Source organism: Nannobrachium achirus (assembly GCF_963921795.1).
Source record: "Nannobrachium achirus genome assembly, chromosome: 6".
NCBI lineage: Eukaryota > Metazoa > Chordata > Actinopteri > Myctophiformes > Myctophidae > Nannobrachium > Nannobrachium achirus.
In genome coordinates this window covers 70,926,425-70,943,979 of record NC_137815.1, presented here as the reverse complement: position 1 = coordinate 70,943,979, position 17,555 = coordinate 70,926,425, and the positions used below count along the sequence as shown (strand labels likewise).

At 45.9% G+C, this 17,555-nt stretch overlaps 1 protein-coding gene across 1 annotated transcript in view; it reads right to left on the bottom strand.

The window, feature by feature from the left end:
• Window positions 1-17,555, bottom strand: part of LOC308286641 (glutamate receptor-interacting protein 2-like) — a gene marked incomplete at both ends in the record, with an annotated part of 291,368 nt that overhangs the window by 48,550 nt on the left and 225,263 nt on the right. Inside the window, 5 exons of the mRNA XM_080727732.1 lie at window positions 4,630-4,705; window positions 4,880-4,966; window positions 5,226-5,371; window positions 13,166-13,301; window positions 16,453-16,530. Of these exons, the coding sequence (XP_080583858.1) occupies window positions 4,630-4,705; window positions 4,880-4,966; window positions 5,226-5,371; window positions 13,166-13,301; window positions 16,453-16,530 (523 nt within the window). The remainder of the gene's footprint in view (window positions 1-4,629; window positions 4,706-4,879; window positions 4,967-5,225; window positions 5,372-13,165; window positions 13,302-16,452; window positions 16,531-17,555) is intronic.

The following is a 17,555-nucleotide window of genomic DNA, read 5'->3' as shown; positions in this document are numbered from 1 at the left end:
CATATACCAGTCCAGAGAGAAGCCTCATATACCAGTCCAGAGAGAAGCCTCATATACCAGTCCAGAGAGAAGCCTCATATACCAGTCCAGAGAGAAGCCTCATATACCAGTCCAGAGAGAAGCCTCAAATACCAGTCCAGAGAGAAGCCTCATATACCAGTCCAGAGAGAAGCCTCATATACCAGTCCAGGGCTTCTCAAATATGCAGTGGCACCCTAGGGTGCCATGATGCAAGTCTCAGAATACGTTGATAATATTTGGAATTCATCAATATCACTTCAGTTTAACCACTTAGTAAAACTGACCTGAGTTCACTGTAATTCGTGAGTTCTTCACCAAATCTCTTCACCAGAAACAACAGATCTACAACGCGCTGTGAGCTTGTAGATCTTTGTTTTTGGTGAAGGTTCCACAGAGAATAGGGATGCTGCCGTGGTTACTTCATGTATAAATTTACTTTCAACGTGGAAACGGATATCGTCTCCTATGTAAGTTTTCCTCCTTGTAGCTTAACACAACTACTGCCTCTTAATCTGAAGGTTTGCTTGGTGCCTCGGTGCCACGCCGTTTCCTCCATAGGCCGCCGCTATTATTTTGAAGGGCCGGAAGGGGGTTGTTTTTGTTTTTTTGGATTATCACTTGACGGCAACGATTACGTCATCTAGTCACATGACAGTGTGAGCCCAGAAGAGAACATGGCTGCGCCCAGCTTTTGTGTACAGTATGGAGAGTGGAGACCATCCTTTGTATAAGAATGTCCCTTTTGGAGAAAATTAAGTCTCTTTATGGGCCTCTCAATGGATTTACTATGGAGGACGTTAACTTCGCGTGCACGCCCGACGTGCGTTGTAAACAAATCGCGGACATTACCGATGCGGGCGGGACCGGAGCGACGTACAGTAAGTAATAATATCTTTACTGTATATACAGTAAGATTGACAGTCCTCGCCGTCAACGGCGCCATGGTATTAACCCTTTCACTGACGGTGAGCGTCGTCAAGGGCAGCAGAACAGTTAAGGGGAAAGCTTGACATATTTATGTACCGTAATATGACATAAATGTGAGGTGCTATAAAATTCAGTGGTGCCGTGGATGAAAAAGTTATTTATAAGGGGTGCCCTGAGCCAAAGAACAGGGGTGTCACGGGGGGGAGTAGGGACTGAGTTACTAGGGCCCAAGGTGGAGGGGCCTTCTATTTTATACTTTAGCTATTGAAAGATAGCAGATATACAAGCTCACAGCACGGCACCGAGTGCCGTGCTGCGAGCTTGTAGATCTGCTATTTTTGAAAAGTCATGAAAATGTGTGCAAATCTTTGAATATATGTATTTTTTAAGCGAACATTTGTAACTCAAATTTTGCTTCTGGGGGTCCCTGGAACTAAATATTTTGAGATGGGAGTCCATGGCCAAATACATAATATCCTTTTGGGGGTCCTTCACATGAAAAGGTTTGAGCACCACTGACATAGAAACATATAGGTTTTTCAAAAAAAACCTTAGAAGGATTTGAAATATTCAAAGACTTGGTCTTGAACACATTTTCACGATTTTTCAAAAATAGCAGATCTACAAGCTCGCAGCGCGGCAGTGTGATAGTTAAAGCTCAAAATAATAATGCGTAATAAATGCGTTCGCAGTCTAAATGGGTTAAACCCCCTTCCCCCTATGAAGAACATTCATGGGGGGCCCGCATGCAGTGAACCCTTGTACCCAGGGCCCAGAATTTGGTGGGACACCCCTGCCAAAAGAACTTGTCTTTGAGAACCAGTGTAGCAGTCAGTGCTACAGTACAGTCTGCTAGCCTGAAGACTTCTGTCTGAGCAACAGGGGATGAAGCTCAACGCTCATTAGCGGCTCTCACCATCAGGGGTGTCGCACCAAATTCTGGGCCCCGGGGTACAAGGATTCACTGTGGGGCCCCTGTGCTTTAACTATTGAAAAATAGCAGATATACAAGCTCACAGCGCGGCACCGAGTGCCGCGCTGCGAGCTTGTAGATCTGCTATTTTTGAAAAATCATGAAAATCTTTGAATATTTCAAATCCTTCTAAGGTTTTTTTTGGAAAAATCTATGTTTCGATGTCAGTGGAGCTCAAACCTTTTCATGTGAAGGACCCCCAAAATGGTATGTATTTGGCCCACGGACCTGCATAGCAAAATATTTAGTTACAAAATTTGAGTTACAAATGTTCGCTTAAAAAATACATATATTCAAAGATTTGCACACATTTTCACGACTTTTCAAAAATAGCAGAATAGCAGCAAAATAGCAGTGCGGCACTCTGTGCCGCGCTGTGAGCTTGTATATCTGCTATTTTTCAATAGCTAAGGTATAAAATAATGAAGGCCCCTCCACCACCTTGGGCCCTTCTAACTCAGTCCCACTTTCCTATACCCCTCGTGACGCCCCTGCTCAGCATGTCGCTCCCACCGCGCACCGAGAGGAGGACTGAGAGAAGGAGCTTTTCTCTCGTTTTGTTGAGAGTTCAGTGAGTTCCGTGGTTTGACACGCGGAGGGAATTAGGAACAGGAGCTCATGACTCATGTGTCGCCCACATTGTGCCTACAGCGGTCACACCAAATTACCGTCATTAGCCTCTATGCGCTACGGTCCCATGCTAATAAAGGGAGCTATAGGGATGCACAATATTGAAATTGTGACCGATTTGCAATTCATATTTTTTTTTTTCTTTTTTGGTTTTCGGTTCAATGCTAATAATTAGGGGTGTAACGATACATTTTAATAGCGATTCATGGACGATATTGGTTAATTCATGGCGATGCGATACGATTCGATTCAATGATTTAAAATCGATATATTAACTATTTAGCAAAGAAATTAAATCTGTGTGAAAGGTGTGGATAGTGCAGGTTTTTAAGGGAAACATGTATTTTTGATTTTTTTTTTTTTTGATTTATTTATTTGCACAATAAGAAAACAAACAATACATGTTAACATTATTAAAAAAAAAGCATGAAAATATGTGCAGGCGAGAAAGGAAGCCCATAAAGGGCTTATACAAGGTTCTCACCTTAAGTAATAAACAAGTACAGTTGAAACACAATATTCAAACTAGAAAACTAAAAAACAATTTTCCCTCGAAATTATGGATTATTATTATGGATATAAATAAGAATACAGTGATTATCTGCCAAATACCTGGACATTATATATTGACAAACCTGCACCTTGACATGAACCCAGAGATTACACACATGTATCGATAGACCAGTGTAGCTATATGGAAAGGAAAAGTAATTAACCCTCTAAGGCCCACGGTTGTAATATTACAACGTTTGTATTTTATCCAAAAAAAGGTTTAAATCATTTTATTTTAGCTCCCCCTACCACCACCATTGGATTCTATTGTTTAGTATTACAATGCCATTGGCCACAATATTTGCATATAAATACCCCCCACAGGGGCTGACATTCACACCCGCCACACCCGCTGAAATTCCAGAGTTTTGACGAACAACATCTCACTTTTTCATGGAAGCTATACCTCACAAAAACATAAGTAAAATGCCTGTACTATTTTTTTTGGTGGTGATCATTAGAATGTCTAGAACATGTACATATGTTATTATTGTGAAAAATATCCCCCATATGTAAATTAGAGCATGATTTATGATTTTTGATTTATGGCTATAAAATCTTACAAAAACATTTTTTTGAAAAAAACATTACATTTTCCTCTTAATAGGACTCCTACAACACCATCTGATTTTTTTCAATTTTTTATTTCAAGTATTTCTTAATGCGGGCCTTAGAGGGTTAAACCCCTCATTTTAATTTTTTCTTCTTAACGCTTTCAATGCCACCTTTTCACCACTAGAGGGCGCCCAGTGGCCATAGAAAACACCCATCCACAAGCGCTGTAACAGCACAAGCCCTGCGCAGCCATTACAAGCCTGAACACTTTCCTTTGTGTCATCAACAGGGACAGGATGAAGTTAGCTTGAAGTTAGCAATTGGCTACCAAGCATTTTAGAAGCCCTATTTTCGGCGATTTAGCCATGATTAAACCTTGCACACCTCATGGATATGCATGGAACAGAGAAAATGAGCTCTAAAGATCCTGGATTGCATTGGAGTGGATGGTACTAGTTCGGCTTTTTTTTTTTTAAAAGCCGAACTAGTTCGGGATAGGCACCCAGGACGGTCCAAATCATCCCGAACTAGTTCGGGATAGGCACTAAAGCTTAAAAATGCATAGGCCTATATAGTATAGTAAACAGTAAAACTCCCTATTCGGGAGATAAGCGACCGTCAGGTCGCATGTACACACAAATTGGCCTTAGCAAACTCATGGTGACGCTAGAAGAGGGGCCTGTGTGAAATCAGGGGGCGGGGGTTGTGGTTTGCCAGCCAAGGAGTGTGTGTGAAAAGTTTGGCATGGATAGGGGCAACGGTGCCAGAAATAAGAGTAGGGCCAAAAGTGTGACGTGACGTGACGGACAGACTGACTGACGGACAGCCGGTGGAGTTTTCATAGTAACTTGCGACCTGACGGTTGCAACAACACGTGTGTGTGTGTGTGTGTGTGTGTGTGTGTGTGTGTGTGTGTGTGTGTGTGTGTGTGTGTGTGTGTGTGTGTGTGCGTGTGTGTACGTGTGTGTTACCTGTCCGCAGGCCCACCTGGCCGTACATAGGTGACCACTAGGGGGCGGGACTTGTGCCAGTCGTCATGGGAACCACCTGCATGGGAGACAAATGGCATGCGTAATTATTGCCTGGTTTTGGCATCAAGGCTACCCATTTCAAAATAAGAGAGCCTCCATTTAGGTCACATAATTTGAACTAACAGTTCCCCATTGGGAGCACACATTTCAAAATAAAGGTCATTGTGCAGACAGAACGTGGATTGTTTACCTCTCATAACGAACCCGAAGCTGTTGCCCTCCTTGTGCAAACAGATGTCGATTGTCTTTGATATGAGCCCTGAGGAACTGTCTGATGCTAGAGAGAGAGAGAGAGAGAGAGAGAGAGAGAGAGAGAGAGAGAGAGAGAGAGAGAGAGAGTATTTATTAATGTTTAGAGGTTGTCAAATGGAATGATGAAAGCGTATCGCATTGTGGCACATTGTGAGCTTTTAGATCTGCTATTTGTACACGTTTCATCATCGATCATTCGTAGTCGCAGTCGAGGCAAATGCTTTTTTTACATAATGGTGATATTGATTAGAAATCATCCATGATGTGGTAATACCGGGACATACCAGTAGAGGGCAGCTCATACTCCACCTCCAGCAGGACTCGCTCCCCGACGTTCTTCAGCAAACTGATGATCTCTTCATGACGCAGCTTGGTCAGGTTGATGCCGTTCACCGACTTGATGTAATCCCCTACATTTAGCTGGTCACTCCTGTGGAGGAAAGAGCAGTGCTATGGGGAATGGAGCCATATTCAGATGTATTGGATTCAGATTGTATTGAAGGGAAGCCTCTTCAGATGTCATTTTCAAGAGGGACCCATAAACCCCATATGAGGGGAGCAGGCACGTGCACACATCAAAGGGGGCTTGAGCCCCTGCCCTTTTATCCATCTGTGTCTCCAGACCATGAATGCAGTTTTTACAATGGTGAAAGAAATGCAAATGCCCCTCTTTCCATGCCATACCTGAAGGCAGCATTCAAGAGAATTGCCTTGTCCAAACTCTCCTGAACTTGAACGCAGCATCTTATGTTGAAAGAATTGCCCTCTCTGTGTAGAAATCCATGCCGTTACGCCACATCTCCAGTATTCACTTGATTATGCTTAGTTCAGTGTGGTGTCACTCACCGAAAATAGCGGACCTCCAAGCTCACAGCAACGCGTTGTGAGCTTGGACTTGGAGGTCTGCTATTTTCGATATTTCCACCAAAAGGCCCTTTTAGAAATTCCAGCCCCTGCCTCTCTAACATTCTCTGCACGACCCTGGAGGGGAGCGGTAGACATTGAGCGTTCCGCTACTGACTCTGACCTGCTACTGAACCACTTGAAACTGATGGCCCGAGGGGGAAGAGAGAGAGAGCAAAGCCCACCTCAGGCATCCAGGATCATCATTATGTCTGAGGATGAGCCCAGGTGAGAGGAGCATGGAAATCCCCCTTCTCAGGGGAATACAAAGAAGAGACAAGAGTCATGGGTGAGGTGAGGACGCCTTGAGGACCCCCTGTACCACCAAATCATACGGCTATACGACTACTGCAACTAGAACACATACGTACATCACAATGTAGCCTATAGCAGTGCTTCTCAAACTTTTTGACTCTCCTGTAAACATACTGTAACCTTTTCATCCATGGCACCTGTGAATTACATTGTTACTTTATAGCACCTTTTTGTCATATTAACGCTACGTAAATATGTAAATCTTTCCCCCAAAGATGCATGTCACGAGCGAACCTGGAGAGTATATTTTGTTTTCATTTAGGACAGACCGGAAATAAATATATATATTCTTGGTGTTTCATTCTGTCCGGGTCATTTTGACCCATTTTACATTTTCATTTGACATAAGTAGAAGTTTAAAAAGAAAACACGTTGAACACATGAGTTCAACGGGACTTGGGAGCAGTCTAGTTTGTGTTGGAAAGATTTCATGCTTTATATAAACCCTATTATATTAAGCCTAAATGGTTCTGCCGCCGTGTAGAACTGTTAAAAAAAAAACTTTAAAAATGAATAATTTCCCATGAAAATCCCGTATTTTTTGGCGCGGGCTAAAAACGGAGGGGGGCCCACGTGGAGGGGGGGGCCAGGTCTTTGATCCTGACCCCCCTCCCAAAAATCTGTACGACGGCCCTGGAATAAGGGGATTGAAAAACACAGCTGGACGACATGCATAATGAACTCTAAGCTTTGCAGCATGGATTCTATCTCCAGCAAAGGTCTTTCCCTTTTTGAGACTCCAGTTATTTTCTTTCTTTTTTTGCGATTTTTTTACTCAAAAGGGGTCACATTTTAACACAACACTGCGAGCGTGTGCGGGGCACGTGCACGCAATCAAGCCCCTGCCCCTTTCCTCGTCTGGTAAAAAGTGCCCTCTCCAGTCCAGAACTGAACGAATTCAGCGTTTTATAAAAGAAATGCAAATGCGCCCTTTCCATGTCGTACCCGAAGGCAGCGTTCAAGAGTATCGCCTTTTCCTTACTCTCCTGGACTCAAATGTCACATTTCATGTTGAAAGAATGGCCTGTTCTGTGTATAAAATGAATCCATGCCACAAACCGCATCTCCACTCCAGTAAAGGCTTTTTATACTGTGACAAACGGAAAGGCGAGGAAACAAAGGCAACTTCTCTCTGATATGAAAACAGCTTTTTTCTCGCTCTCTTACAGAACAGTCTTAAGCAAAAGAAGGGCTTACTTAAAATAAATTCACTAGTTTTCTTACAACATTCAGCACCGGGAACTGACGGCTGACAGCGATAACACACACGTATTCTTTGAGACAGGCATACAGGTATTTAGGGGCTTGGACGAGTCTGCCATTGCTTCTACTGGTGGCTTTCACCATTGGAATTGCATTACGGAACGTACACTTTGTTACATTTTATGGGTTCATTTCATTATGGCAGTGCATAATGTAAGGGATAATGAATGGCTCGGCGGTCTGATCTCGTGAAAAAATTAAAACTGAACTGCCAAATAACCTAAGCTTTCTGAGATTTTGTCAATAATTATATTATTAGATTTTTTTCCAGGCCAAACAAGGGAATCATGTGACGTTGAAGAATACAACAAGCAGTCTTTTTCCAGCACTTTTACAACAACCGGACGCAATGCATGCTGGGTAGAACTCTTAAAAACACTGACTGCCAGAATATTTAATCAAACTATGTTGTTGACTGCCACGGTTTTTTCAGTGATTTTACCAGATTTTCGGGGGCCATGAGTCCATTATGTAAACGGGAGGTGCCGGTTGCCAGCCGTCTTTTCTTTCAAGTGGAAAAGAAAAAATACAACCGCGATCATCCGTGCGTAAGTAATGGTCCATAAAGAAAACGGGTCGTTTTGACCAAATGCGCAATCTAGGACTTGAATCCCAGATATATTCATTTTCTGCAGTCATGATCAATACAAGTGGACGGACGGCAGGATATCCTGACTACATTATTTCCCGATGCATCATGGGAAACTGAGTCTTTCCATCACTCCTGACCGCGGTAGAGTGCTGGCTATTGTTTATAGTGATAAAACTAAAAGACAAAATTTTGTTTGCTTTAACTATTGAAAAACTGAGTGCCGCGCTGCAAGCTTGTAGATCTGCTATTTTCAAGTCTTTGAATATTTCAAATTCTTTTAAGGTTTTTTTGAAAAACATAATGTTTCTATGTCAGTGGTGCTCAAACCTTTTCGTGTGAAGGACCCCCGAAATGATATGTATTTGGCCACGGACCCCCATCTCAAAATATTTTGTTCCAGGGACCCCCCAAATTTGAGTTACAAATGTTCGCTTAAAAAATACATATATTCAAAGATTTGCACGCATTTTCGCGCGGCACTCGGTGCCGTGCTGTGAGTTTGTATATCTGCTATTTTTCAATAGTTAAAAAGTATAAAATAATGAAGGCCCCTCCACCTTGGGCCCTAGTAACTCAGTCCCACTTTTCCCCCCCTTGTGACGCCCCTGAGTGCCCCTGTGAACATTCTGTGCACGTGACTGTGCATGTGAATGTACCAATGTTTCCTGTTGAGAATGGCACATTTCACCCAGGTTTTTTCATCTCACTCACGTCACTTTGTCTGCGGACCTCACTCAGCAACGAAACAAACTGAAAATAAACAAAAATAAAAATAAAACAATTCACAGGAGGCGAGCAGTGATCACCCCATGATGTGCACTGCAATGTAGTTTCAAATGCACTACATTGCAGGTGCTTTTTGAGAGTGAAAAAATAAGAAGACACGTGTGATATGTGTGATCTGGGCAGCTTGCCCCAGGAAATGTGCCAATCTCAACAGCAGATCTACATGCTCACAGCGCCTCGCGTTGCGAGGCGTTGTGAGCATGTAGATCTGCTATTTTCACAATATTTATCTGTGGAAAGCGAGTCACATTAAATGTAATACCTACAATTCCAAGTGCTTGTCAGGGTGGAGGTCCCCAGTTCAAATATGTTTATTTCGGGGGTCACGGCCTAAAAAGGTTTGAGAACCCCTGGTATAGAGCATTAACAAATTCATCCACCAAGCCAAGGGGCATTGGCAACTCATTCTTATGACTTGCTATCTAGCCAAGCTTTATAAACTATATATTTTTTAATGAGAAAACAATAAATAAAATAAAAAGCGAATATTCAACTTCGGTGAACAACGTTGAATAGTGACTTTGATATTCGAATATTCGAATATTTGGTGAATGTCCTAGTACATCCAGTGTTTGTCTCTCACCTGGCAGCGAGGCCTCCAGCACGCAGGTTGGAGATCCGTGGTTTTAACGGTACAGTGCTGTCTCTCACCTGGCAGCGCGGCCTCCAGCGCGCAGGTTGGAGACCCGTGGTTTTAACGGTACAGTGCTGTCTCTCACCTGGCAGGTTGGAGATCCGTGGTTTTAACGGTACAGTGCTGTCTCTCACCTGGCAGGTTGGAGACCCATGGTTTTAACGGTACAGTGCTGTCTCTCACCTGGCAGGTTGGAGACCCATGGTTTTAACGGTACAGTGCTGTCTCTCACCTGGCAGGTTGGAGACCCATGGTTTTAACGGTACAGTGCTGTCTCTCACCTGGCAGGTTGGAGACCCATGGTTTTAACGGTACAGTGCTGTCTCTCACCTGGCAGGTTGGAGACCCATGGTTTTAACGGTACAGTGCTGTCTCTCACCTGGCAGGTTGGAGACCCGAGGTTTTAACGGTACAGTGCTGTCTCTCACCTGGCAGGTTGGAGACCCGAGGTTTTAACGGTACAGTGCTGTCTCTCACCTGGCAGGTTGGAGACCCGTGGTTTTAACGGTACAGTGCTGTCTCTCACCTGGCAGGTTGGAGACCCGTGGTTTTAACGGTACAGTGCTGTCTCTCACCTGGCAGGTTGGAGACCCGTGGTTTTAACGGTACAGTGCTGTCTCTCACCTGGCAGGTTGGAGACCCATGGATTTAACGGTACAGTGCTGTCTCTCACCTGGCAGGTTGGAGACCCGTGGTTTTAACGGTACAGTGCTGTCTCTCACCTGGCAGGTTGGAGACCCGTGGTTTTAACGGTACGGTGCTGTCTCTCACCTGGCAGGTTGGAGACCCGTGGTTTTAACGGTACGGTGCTGTCTCTCACCTGGCAGGTTGGAGACCCGTGGTTTTAACGGTACAGTGCTGTCTCTCACCTGGCAGGTTGGAGACCTGTGGTTTTAACGGTACAGTGCTGTCTCTCACCTGGCAGGTTGGAGACCCGTGGTTTTAACGGTACAGTGCTGTCTCTCACCTGGCAGGTTGGAGACCCGTGGTTTTAACGGTACGGTGCTGTCTCTCACCTGGCAGGTTGGAGACCCGTGGTTTTAACGGTACGGTGCTGTCTCTCACCTGGCAGGTTGGAGACCCGTGGTTTTAACGGTACAGTGCTGTCTCTCACCTGGCAGGTTGGAGACCCGTGGTTTTAACGGTACAGTGCTGTCTCTCACCTGGCAGGTTGGAGACCCGTGGTTTTAACGGTACAGTGCTGTCTCTCACCTGGCAGGTTGGAGACCCGTGGTTTTAACGGTACAGTGCTGTCTCTCACCTGGCAGGTTGGAGACCCGTGGTTTTAACGGTACAGTGCTGTCTCTCACCTGGCAGGTTGGAGACCCATGGATTTAACGGTACAGTGCTGTCTCTCACCTGGCAGGTTGGAGACCCGTGGTTTTAACGGTACAGTGCTGTCTCTCACCTGGCAGGTTGGAGACCCGTGGTTTTAACGGTACAGTGCTGTCTCTCACCTGGCAGGTTGGAGACCCGTGGTTTTAACGGTACAGTGCTGTCTCTCACCTGGCAGGTTGGAGACCCGTGGTTTTAACGGTACAGTGCTGTCTCTCACCTGGCAGGTTGGAGACCCGTGGTTTTAACGGTACAGTGCTGTCTCTCACCTGGCAGGTTGGAGACCCATGGATTTAACGGTACAGTGCTGTCTCTCACCTGGCAGGTTGGAGACCCGTGGTTTTAACGGTACAGTGCTGTCTCTCACCTGGCAGGTTGGAGACCCGTGGTTTTAACGGTACGGTGCTGTCTCTCACCTGGCAGGTTGGAGACCCGTGGTTTTAACGGTACGGTGCTGTCTCTCACCTGGCAGGTTGGAGACCTGTGGTTTTAACGGTACAGTGCTGTCTCTCACCTGGCAGGTTGGAGACCCGTGGTTTTAACGGTACAGTGCTGTCTCTCACCTGGCAGGTTGGAGACCCGTGGTTTTAACGGTACAGTGCTGTCTCTCACCTGGCAGGTTGGAGACCCGTGGTTTTAACGGTACGGTGCTGTCTCTCACCTGGCAGGTTGGAGACCCGTGGTTTTAACGGTACGGTGCTGTCTCTCACCTGGCAGGTTGGAGACCCGTGGTTTTAACGGTACAGTGCAGTCTCTCACCTGGCAGGTTGGAGACCTGTGGTTTTAACGGTACATACAGTGCTGTCTCTCACCTGGCAGGTTGGAGACCCGTGGTTTTAACGGTACAGTGCAGTCTCTCACCTGGCAGGTTGGAGACCTGTGGTTTTAACGGTACATACAGTGCTGTCTCTCACCTGGCAGGTTGGAGACCCATGGTTTTAACGGTACAGTGCTGTCTCTCACCTGGCAGGTTGGAGACCCATGGTTTTAACGGTACAGTGCTGTCTCTCACCTGGCAGGTTGGAGACCCATGGTTTTAACGGTACAGTGCTGTCTCTCACCTTGCAGGTTGGAGACCTGTGGTTTTAACGGTACAGTGCTGTCTCTCACCTTGCAGGTTGGAGACCTGTGGTTTTAACGGTACAGTGCTGTCTCTCACCTGGCAGGTTGGAGACCTGTGGTTTTAACGGTACAGTGCTGTCTCTCACCTGGCAGGTTGGAGACCCATGGTTTTAACGGTACAGTGCTGTCTCTCACCTGGCAGGTTGGAGACCCATGGTTTTAACGGTACAGTGCTGTCTCTCACCTGGCAGGTTGGAGACCCGTGGTTTTAACGGTACAGTGCTGTCTCTCACCTGGCAGGTTGGAGACCCATGGTTTTAACGGTACAGTGCTGTCTCTCACCTGGCAGGTTAGAGACCCATGGTTTTAACGGTACGGTGCTGTCTCTCACCTGGCAGGTTGGAGACCCATGGTTTTAACGGTACAGTGCTGTCTCTCACCTGGCAGGTTAGAGACCCATGGTTTTAACGGTACAGTGCTGTCTCTCACCTGGCAGGTTGGAGACCCATGGTTTTAACGGTACAGTGCTGTCTCTCACCTGGCAGGTTGGAGACCCATGGTTTTAACGGTACAGTGCTGTCTCTCACCTGGCAGGTTAGAGACCCATGGTTTTAACGGTACGGTGCTGTCTCTCACCTGGCAGGTTGGAGACCTGTGGTTTTAACGGTACATACAGTGCTGTCTCTCACCTGGCAGGTTGGAGACCTGTGGTTTTAACGGTACAGTGCTGTCTCTCACCTGGCAGGTTGGAGACCTGTGGTTTTAACGGTACAGTGCTGTCTCTCACCTGGCAGGTTGGAGACCTGTGGTTTTAACGGTACAGTGCTGTCTCTCACCTGGCAGGTTGGAGACCTGTGGTTTTAACGGTACAGTGCTGTCTCTCACCTGGCAGGTTGGAGACCCGTGGTTTTAACGGTACAGTGCTGTCTCTCACCTGGCAGGTTGGAGACCCGTGGTTTTAACGGTACAGTGCTGTCTCTCACCTGGCAGGTTGGAGACCCATGGTTTTAACGGTACAGTGCTGTCTCTCACCTGGCAGGTTGGAGACCCATGGTTTTAACGGTACAGTGCTGTCTCTCACCTGGCAGGTTGGAGACCCATGGTTTTAACGGTACAGTGCTGTCTCTCACCTGGCAGCGAGGCCTCCAGCTCGCAGGTTGGAGACCCGTGGTTTTAACGGTACAGTGCTGTCTCTCACCTGGCAGCGAGGCCTCCAGCTCGCAGGTTGGAGACCCGTGGTTTTAACGGTACAGTGCTGTCTCTCACCTGGCAGCGAGGCCTCCAGCACGCAGGTTGGAGACCCATGGTTTTAACGGTACAGTGCTGTCTCTCACCTGGCAGCGAGGCCTCCAGCTCGCAGGTTGGAGACCCGTGGTTTGCCGTCCTTGTCGGTTCCCCCGGAGATGGTCAGTCCCAGCGTGGAGCCTTCCTTCTTCACCAGCTCCACCATGGTCACCCCGCGCACTGCTTCTGACCACAACAACAACACACACATCCACACACACATCCACGCACACGCAGGAGAAAACTGTTAAGGAAAGCATGTCAAGGACATGGAATAAAATCGAAGATATCTACAGACGTTTCAACTCTTCGGTATTTACTGCTCTTTTCTGGAAAATGTCCTGCAAATGCATTGTTTTCCACAGGTTTCATTCGCTGTTTTATCTTTCAAATTTGTATGGAGAATGGAGCGTATTTTTGCAGAAACTCGCAAATGGCAAGAATTCATATTGTTTGTTCATTCATATTGAAAAGCAGAATCCATGCAATTTCAATTCAATTCAATTCAAAGGGCTTGAGAAAACATACGTTTACATTGCCAAATCAGAAGTAGCCTATACACAATACAATGCAATACAATCAGAACAAAATATGTACAGTTTATGATCTGTGGGAAGTATGTGTCTCTCAGTCTCTGATGTCTTGGTACAGTGGACAGATGGTTAGGAATTGTAGCTCAGTTTCCACTTCATTTTGTGTGCAGTGGGTGCAAGGTCTGTTTTCTCTAGGGAGCCAGGTATGCCTATGACTTCCTTTCTCGATTGTGCTCACTGAGTCTGTACCTAGTCAAGATTGTTCTTTGTTTTGGGTCGGTTACAGCACCATGCACCTTAGATTTAAACTTCAAGTTTAAAAGTTTAGTCTGAGAAGGTCATGAAAATAGCAAACATAGCTGATCTACAAGCTCAATGTTCTGCAAATGCCCTCAAAATCTACTATCTGGCCAAAGGCAGGACATGTGAAGTTTTGAAATGGCACATCTGTACATATTTACACGTGTTTGTGCGTGCGTGTGTGTACATACTGTATGTTTTGTTTGTGTGTGCGTGCATGTGTTGGTGCATTTGTTTGTGTGTGCGTGCATGGATGTGTTTGTGTGTAAAAGTGGGACTTCAATCCCACCACAGCAGACAGTGTGCTGTCAGTGACGACAGGAGAGAAACTAAACTGTCGTCTCAAACAGCGGAAATTGAACGCGTGACCTCACTCTGACCTCATTAATCCATGCCTGTGTCTGAGGTGATTCAATCTGTGAACCCTTCACACACACGTACTCAAACACACACACACACACACACACACACACACACACACACACACACACACACACACACACACGCACACACATACAGACAGACGCGTGCGCGCACACCCATTTGTATTATATGCAAACTGTGAGGACATCAACGTTTTAGGACAGCATTCAACATTTTAGAAAATAGCTGAACAAATTGCCTAAAGTTCTGCTATTTTCCGGTGCGTATCGGGCACTGATCCTTTGGCAGCGTGATGCCCAACGCACAACGCGCTGTGCGCGTCCATCTGTACGTCCGTCTGTTCTTCTGTCTGTCTGTCCTTCCCGCACGACCCGTTGTGAGCTTGGAGGTCTGCTATTTTTCGATATTTTCACCAAAAGGCCCTTTTAAATTTCTAAAAGTCCCTGCCTCTCTAACGACCCTGTGTGTGTGTGTGTGTGTGTGTGTGTGTGTGTGCGTGCGTGCGTGCGTGCGTGCGTGCGTGCGTGCGTGCGTGCGTGCGTGCGTGCGTGCGTGCGTGCGTGCGTGTGTTTAATGAAGTTTGCTGCCGAACTGACGAAGAGCCCTTGAGCCTGAGCCCCACAACCTGCTCTGTCACTGTAATTGGCTCCCGATAAGAGAGTGGATTAATTCACCTTGTGAACACATGCAGCCACCAGCAACCTGCTCACACATTAATGGGCTGCCAACATCACAGAGACACATCTGCAGCGCGGCAGGGAGTCCAAAATAAACTAAAGGCAAAGCTACTTGATCCAGCAGCAAATAACTAAATGCCAACACGATGCCAAAACATGCTCTGAAATATCACTAAGCTACTGTGCATTACAGAGAAACACACAGCCTGCAGGCACGGCACACATCTAGACCAGGGGTTTTCAAAGTGGGTGACGGGGCACCCTGGGGTGCCGCAACAGCAGTCCAGGGGTACGTGTTGTGCGATCATTTATTTGGACACTTGAAATAATATTTAGTATCATTTTAAACTTGAAGTACAAAGTTATTTTCTGTCAGTTCTAAACAAAATAGCTATTATCTCAACGTTTTCCTTGCAGCATAATCACTCAAATATCGTCACTGTCGGGCAGAAACCTCATCTCCAAGTTTCAAATGTGTACGTCTTTTGGTAAAGCACAGCCCTGCTTCATCATACATACAAGACTGTCGCACAAAACTAGTGAAAACAGCCGATCTACAAGCTTGTGTGCTTGTAGATCTGCTGTTTTCACTAGTTTAGTACATGTTATAGATGATAAATACAAAACGAACGGTTTTGGACATACAAGGTTTCCACCCGACAACGACGATATGCTATAAATATAAGGTGCTGGGAGTGAAAATTATAATGTGGGGTGCCGCGGATAAAAAAAATATTTATGGGATGCCCTGAGACAAAAAAGTTTGGGACATCAAAGGGGGCTTGAGCCCCTGCCCTTTAATCTGTCTGCAAAAAGTGCCCTCTCCAGACCATGATTGCAGTTTTCACTATGGTGAAAGAAACGCTATTAAATGCCCCTCTTTCCATGCCATACCCGAAGGCAGCATTCAAGAGAATTGCCTTGTCCAAACTCTCCTGAACTTGAATGCAGCATTTTTGCCCTCTCTGTGTAGAAATCCATGCCGTACGTTGCCACATCTCCAGTATTGACTTGATTATGCTTAGATCAGTGTGCTATCACGTGCCGAAAATAGCCGACCTCCAAGCTCACAGCACGTGACGCACGTGACGCGTTGTGAGCTTGGAGGTCGGCTATTTTCAATATATTTCAAGGGTGGGAGGGAGGGAGGAAGAATGGATGGATGGATGGATGGATGGATGGATGGATGTCTAGTTACCTAGCTAGAGTGCTACATACCAGGTATACTGAGATGGATGGATGTGTGGGTAGGTGGGTAGTACTGGTACCGAGCTAGATGGTACATACCAGTTGGGTAGTACTGGTACCCAGCTAGATGGTACATACCAGTTGGGTAGTACTGGTACCGAGCTAGATGGTACATACCAGTTGGGTAGTACTGGTACCGAGCTAGATGGTACATACCAGTTGGGTAGTACTGGTACCGAGCTAGATGGTACATACCAGGTATGCTGAGTCTCCTGGAGGACTGGTTGTGATCTGGTCCTGACAGGTCCTTTGTTTTTCCGTAGGGTCCATCATCTGGAAGGCAGACAGACAGACAGACAGACAGACAGACAGACAGACAGACAGGTGACAGGTTAGCGGCAGTATTTCCTGAGCCCTAAATACTGTGTGTGATGAAATTCAAAAGGCAGTCCTAGCGAGCCTTCTAAAGCCAACCCTTTCCAGGCAAATCAGAAACGAGTATTCGTCCAGAACACACGCAAGTACGCAAGAATGCATGATTGTCTTTTGCATATCTCGATTGCCATCCAACTTATTGGTATAATACAAGTTCACATCATGATGAGACACAGGGAAAGGGAAAGCACATTTTTTGAAAATAGGACCTGTGTGTAATCTGCTCTGGAAAAGAGTGACCTAAAATTCATAAAAACTTTACACCATGGGGGTAATACAGTAAGTATTACATGTACCATCTTCGGTCTGGTGGTAACTTTTCTTTCTGTTTTGTATTTTTGTGCATTTATATGACAAGTGCACTGTGCTGTGGCATTTCATCACATTTGTGCATGTTTGTGTCTTTGTCCACTCGTGTGAGAATGTGTTACCCACTCTACAGTCTACATGCACATGTCAACTTAACAACACGCCGTGACAGTGAAATGAAGGTTGTGTTTTATTGTTGAAGGTCTGAGGAGAGAGAGAGAGAGAGAGAGAGAGAGAGAGAGAGAGAGAGAGAGAGAGAGAGAGAGAGAGAGAGAGAGAGAGAGAGAGAGAGAGAAGGAGCTGCTCTAGTTTCCACCCTCTGATGAGAGGAGTTCAGAGAGAAGTTAGCGCTGGCATTATTTATTCATCATTTGAGGTCGCAGTGACTGCTTGAAACACATTTTGCGATCCAAGTGCCTTAACCACTCGAACCCGAGCATCCGCATTCTGAGGGGAACATTCACTGAAAATAGCCGATCCTACAATATCACAACGTGGAAAAAAAGAGTGCATCGAGTATAGTTGCAACTCAGGACATATTTATTTTACTAAGTGGTTAAACTACAGCATACATGGGCAACTGGTGGCCCGGGGGCCACATGCGGCCCCACCTT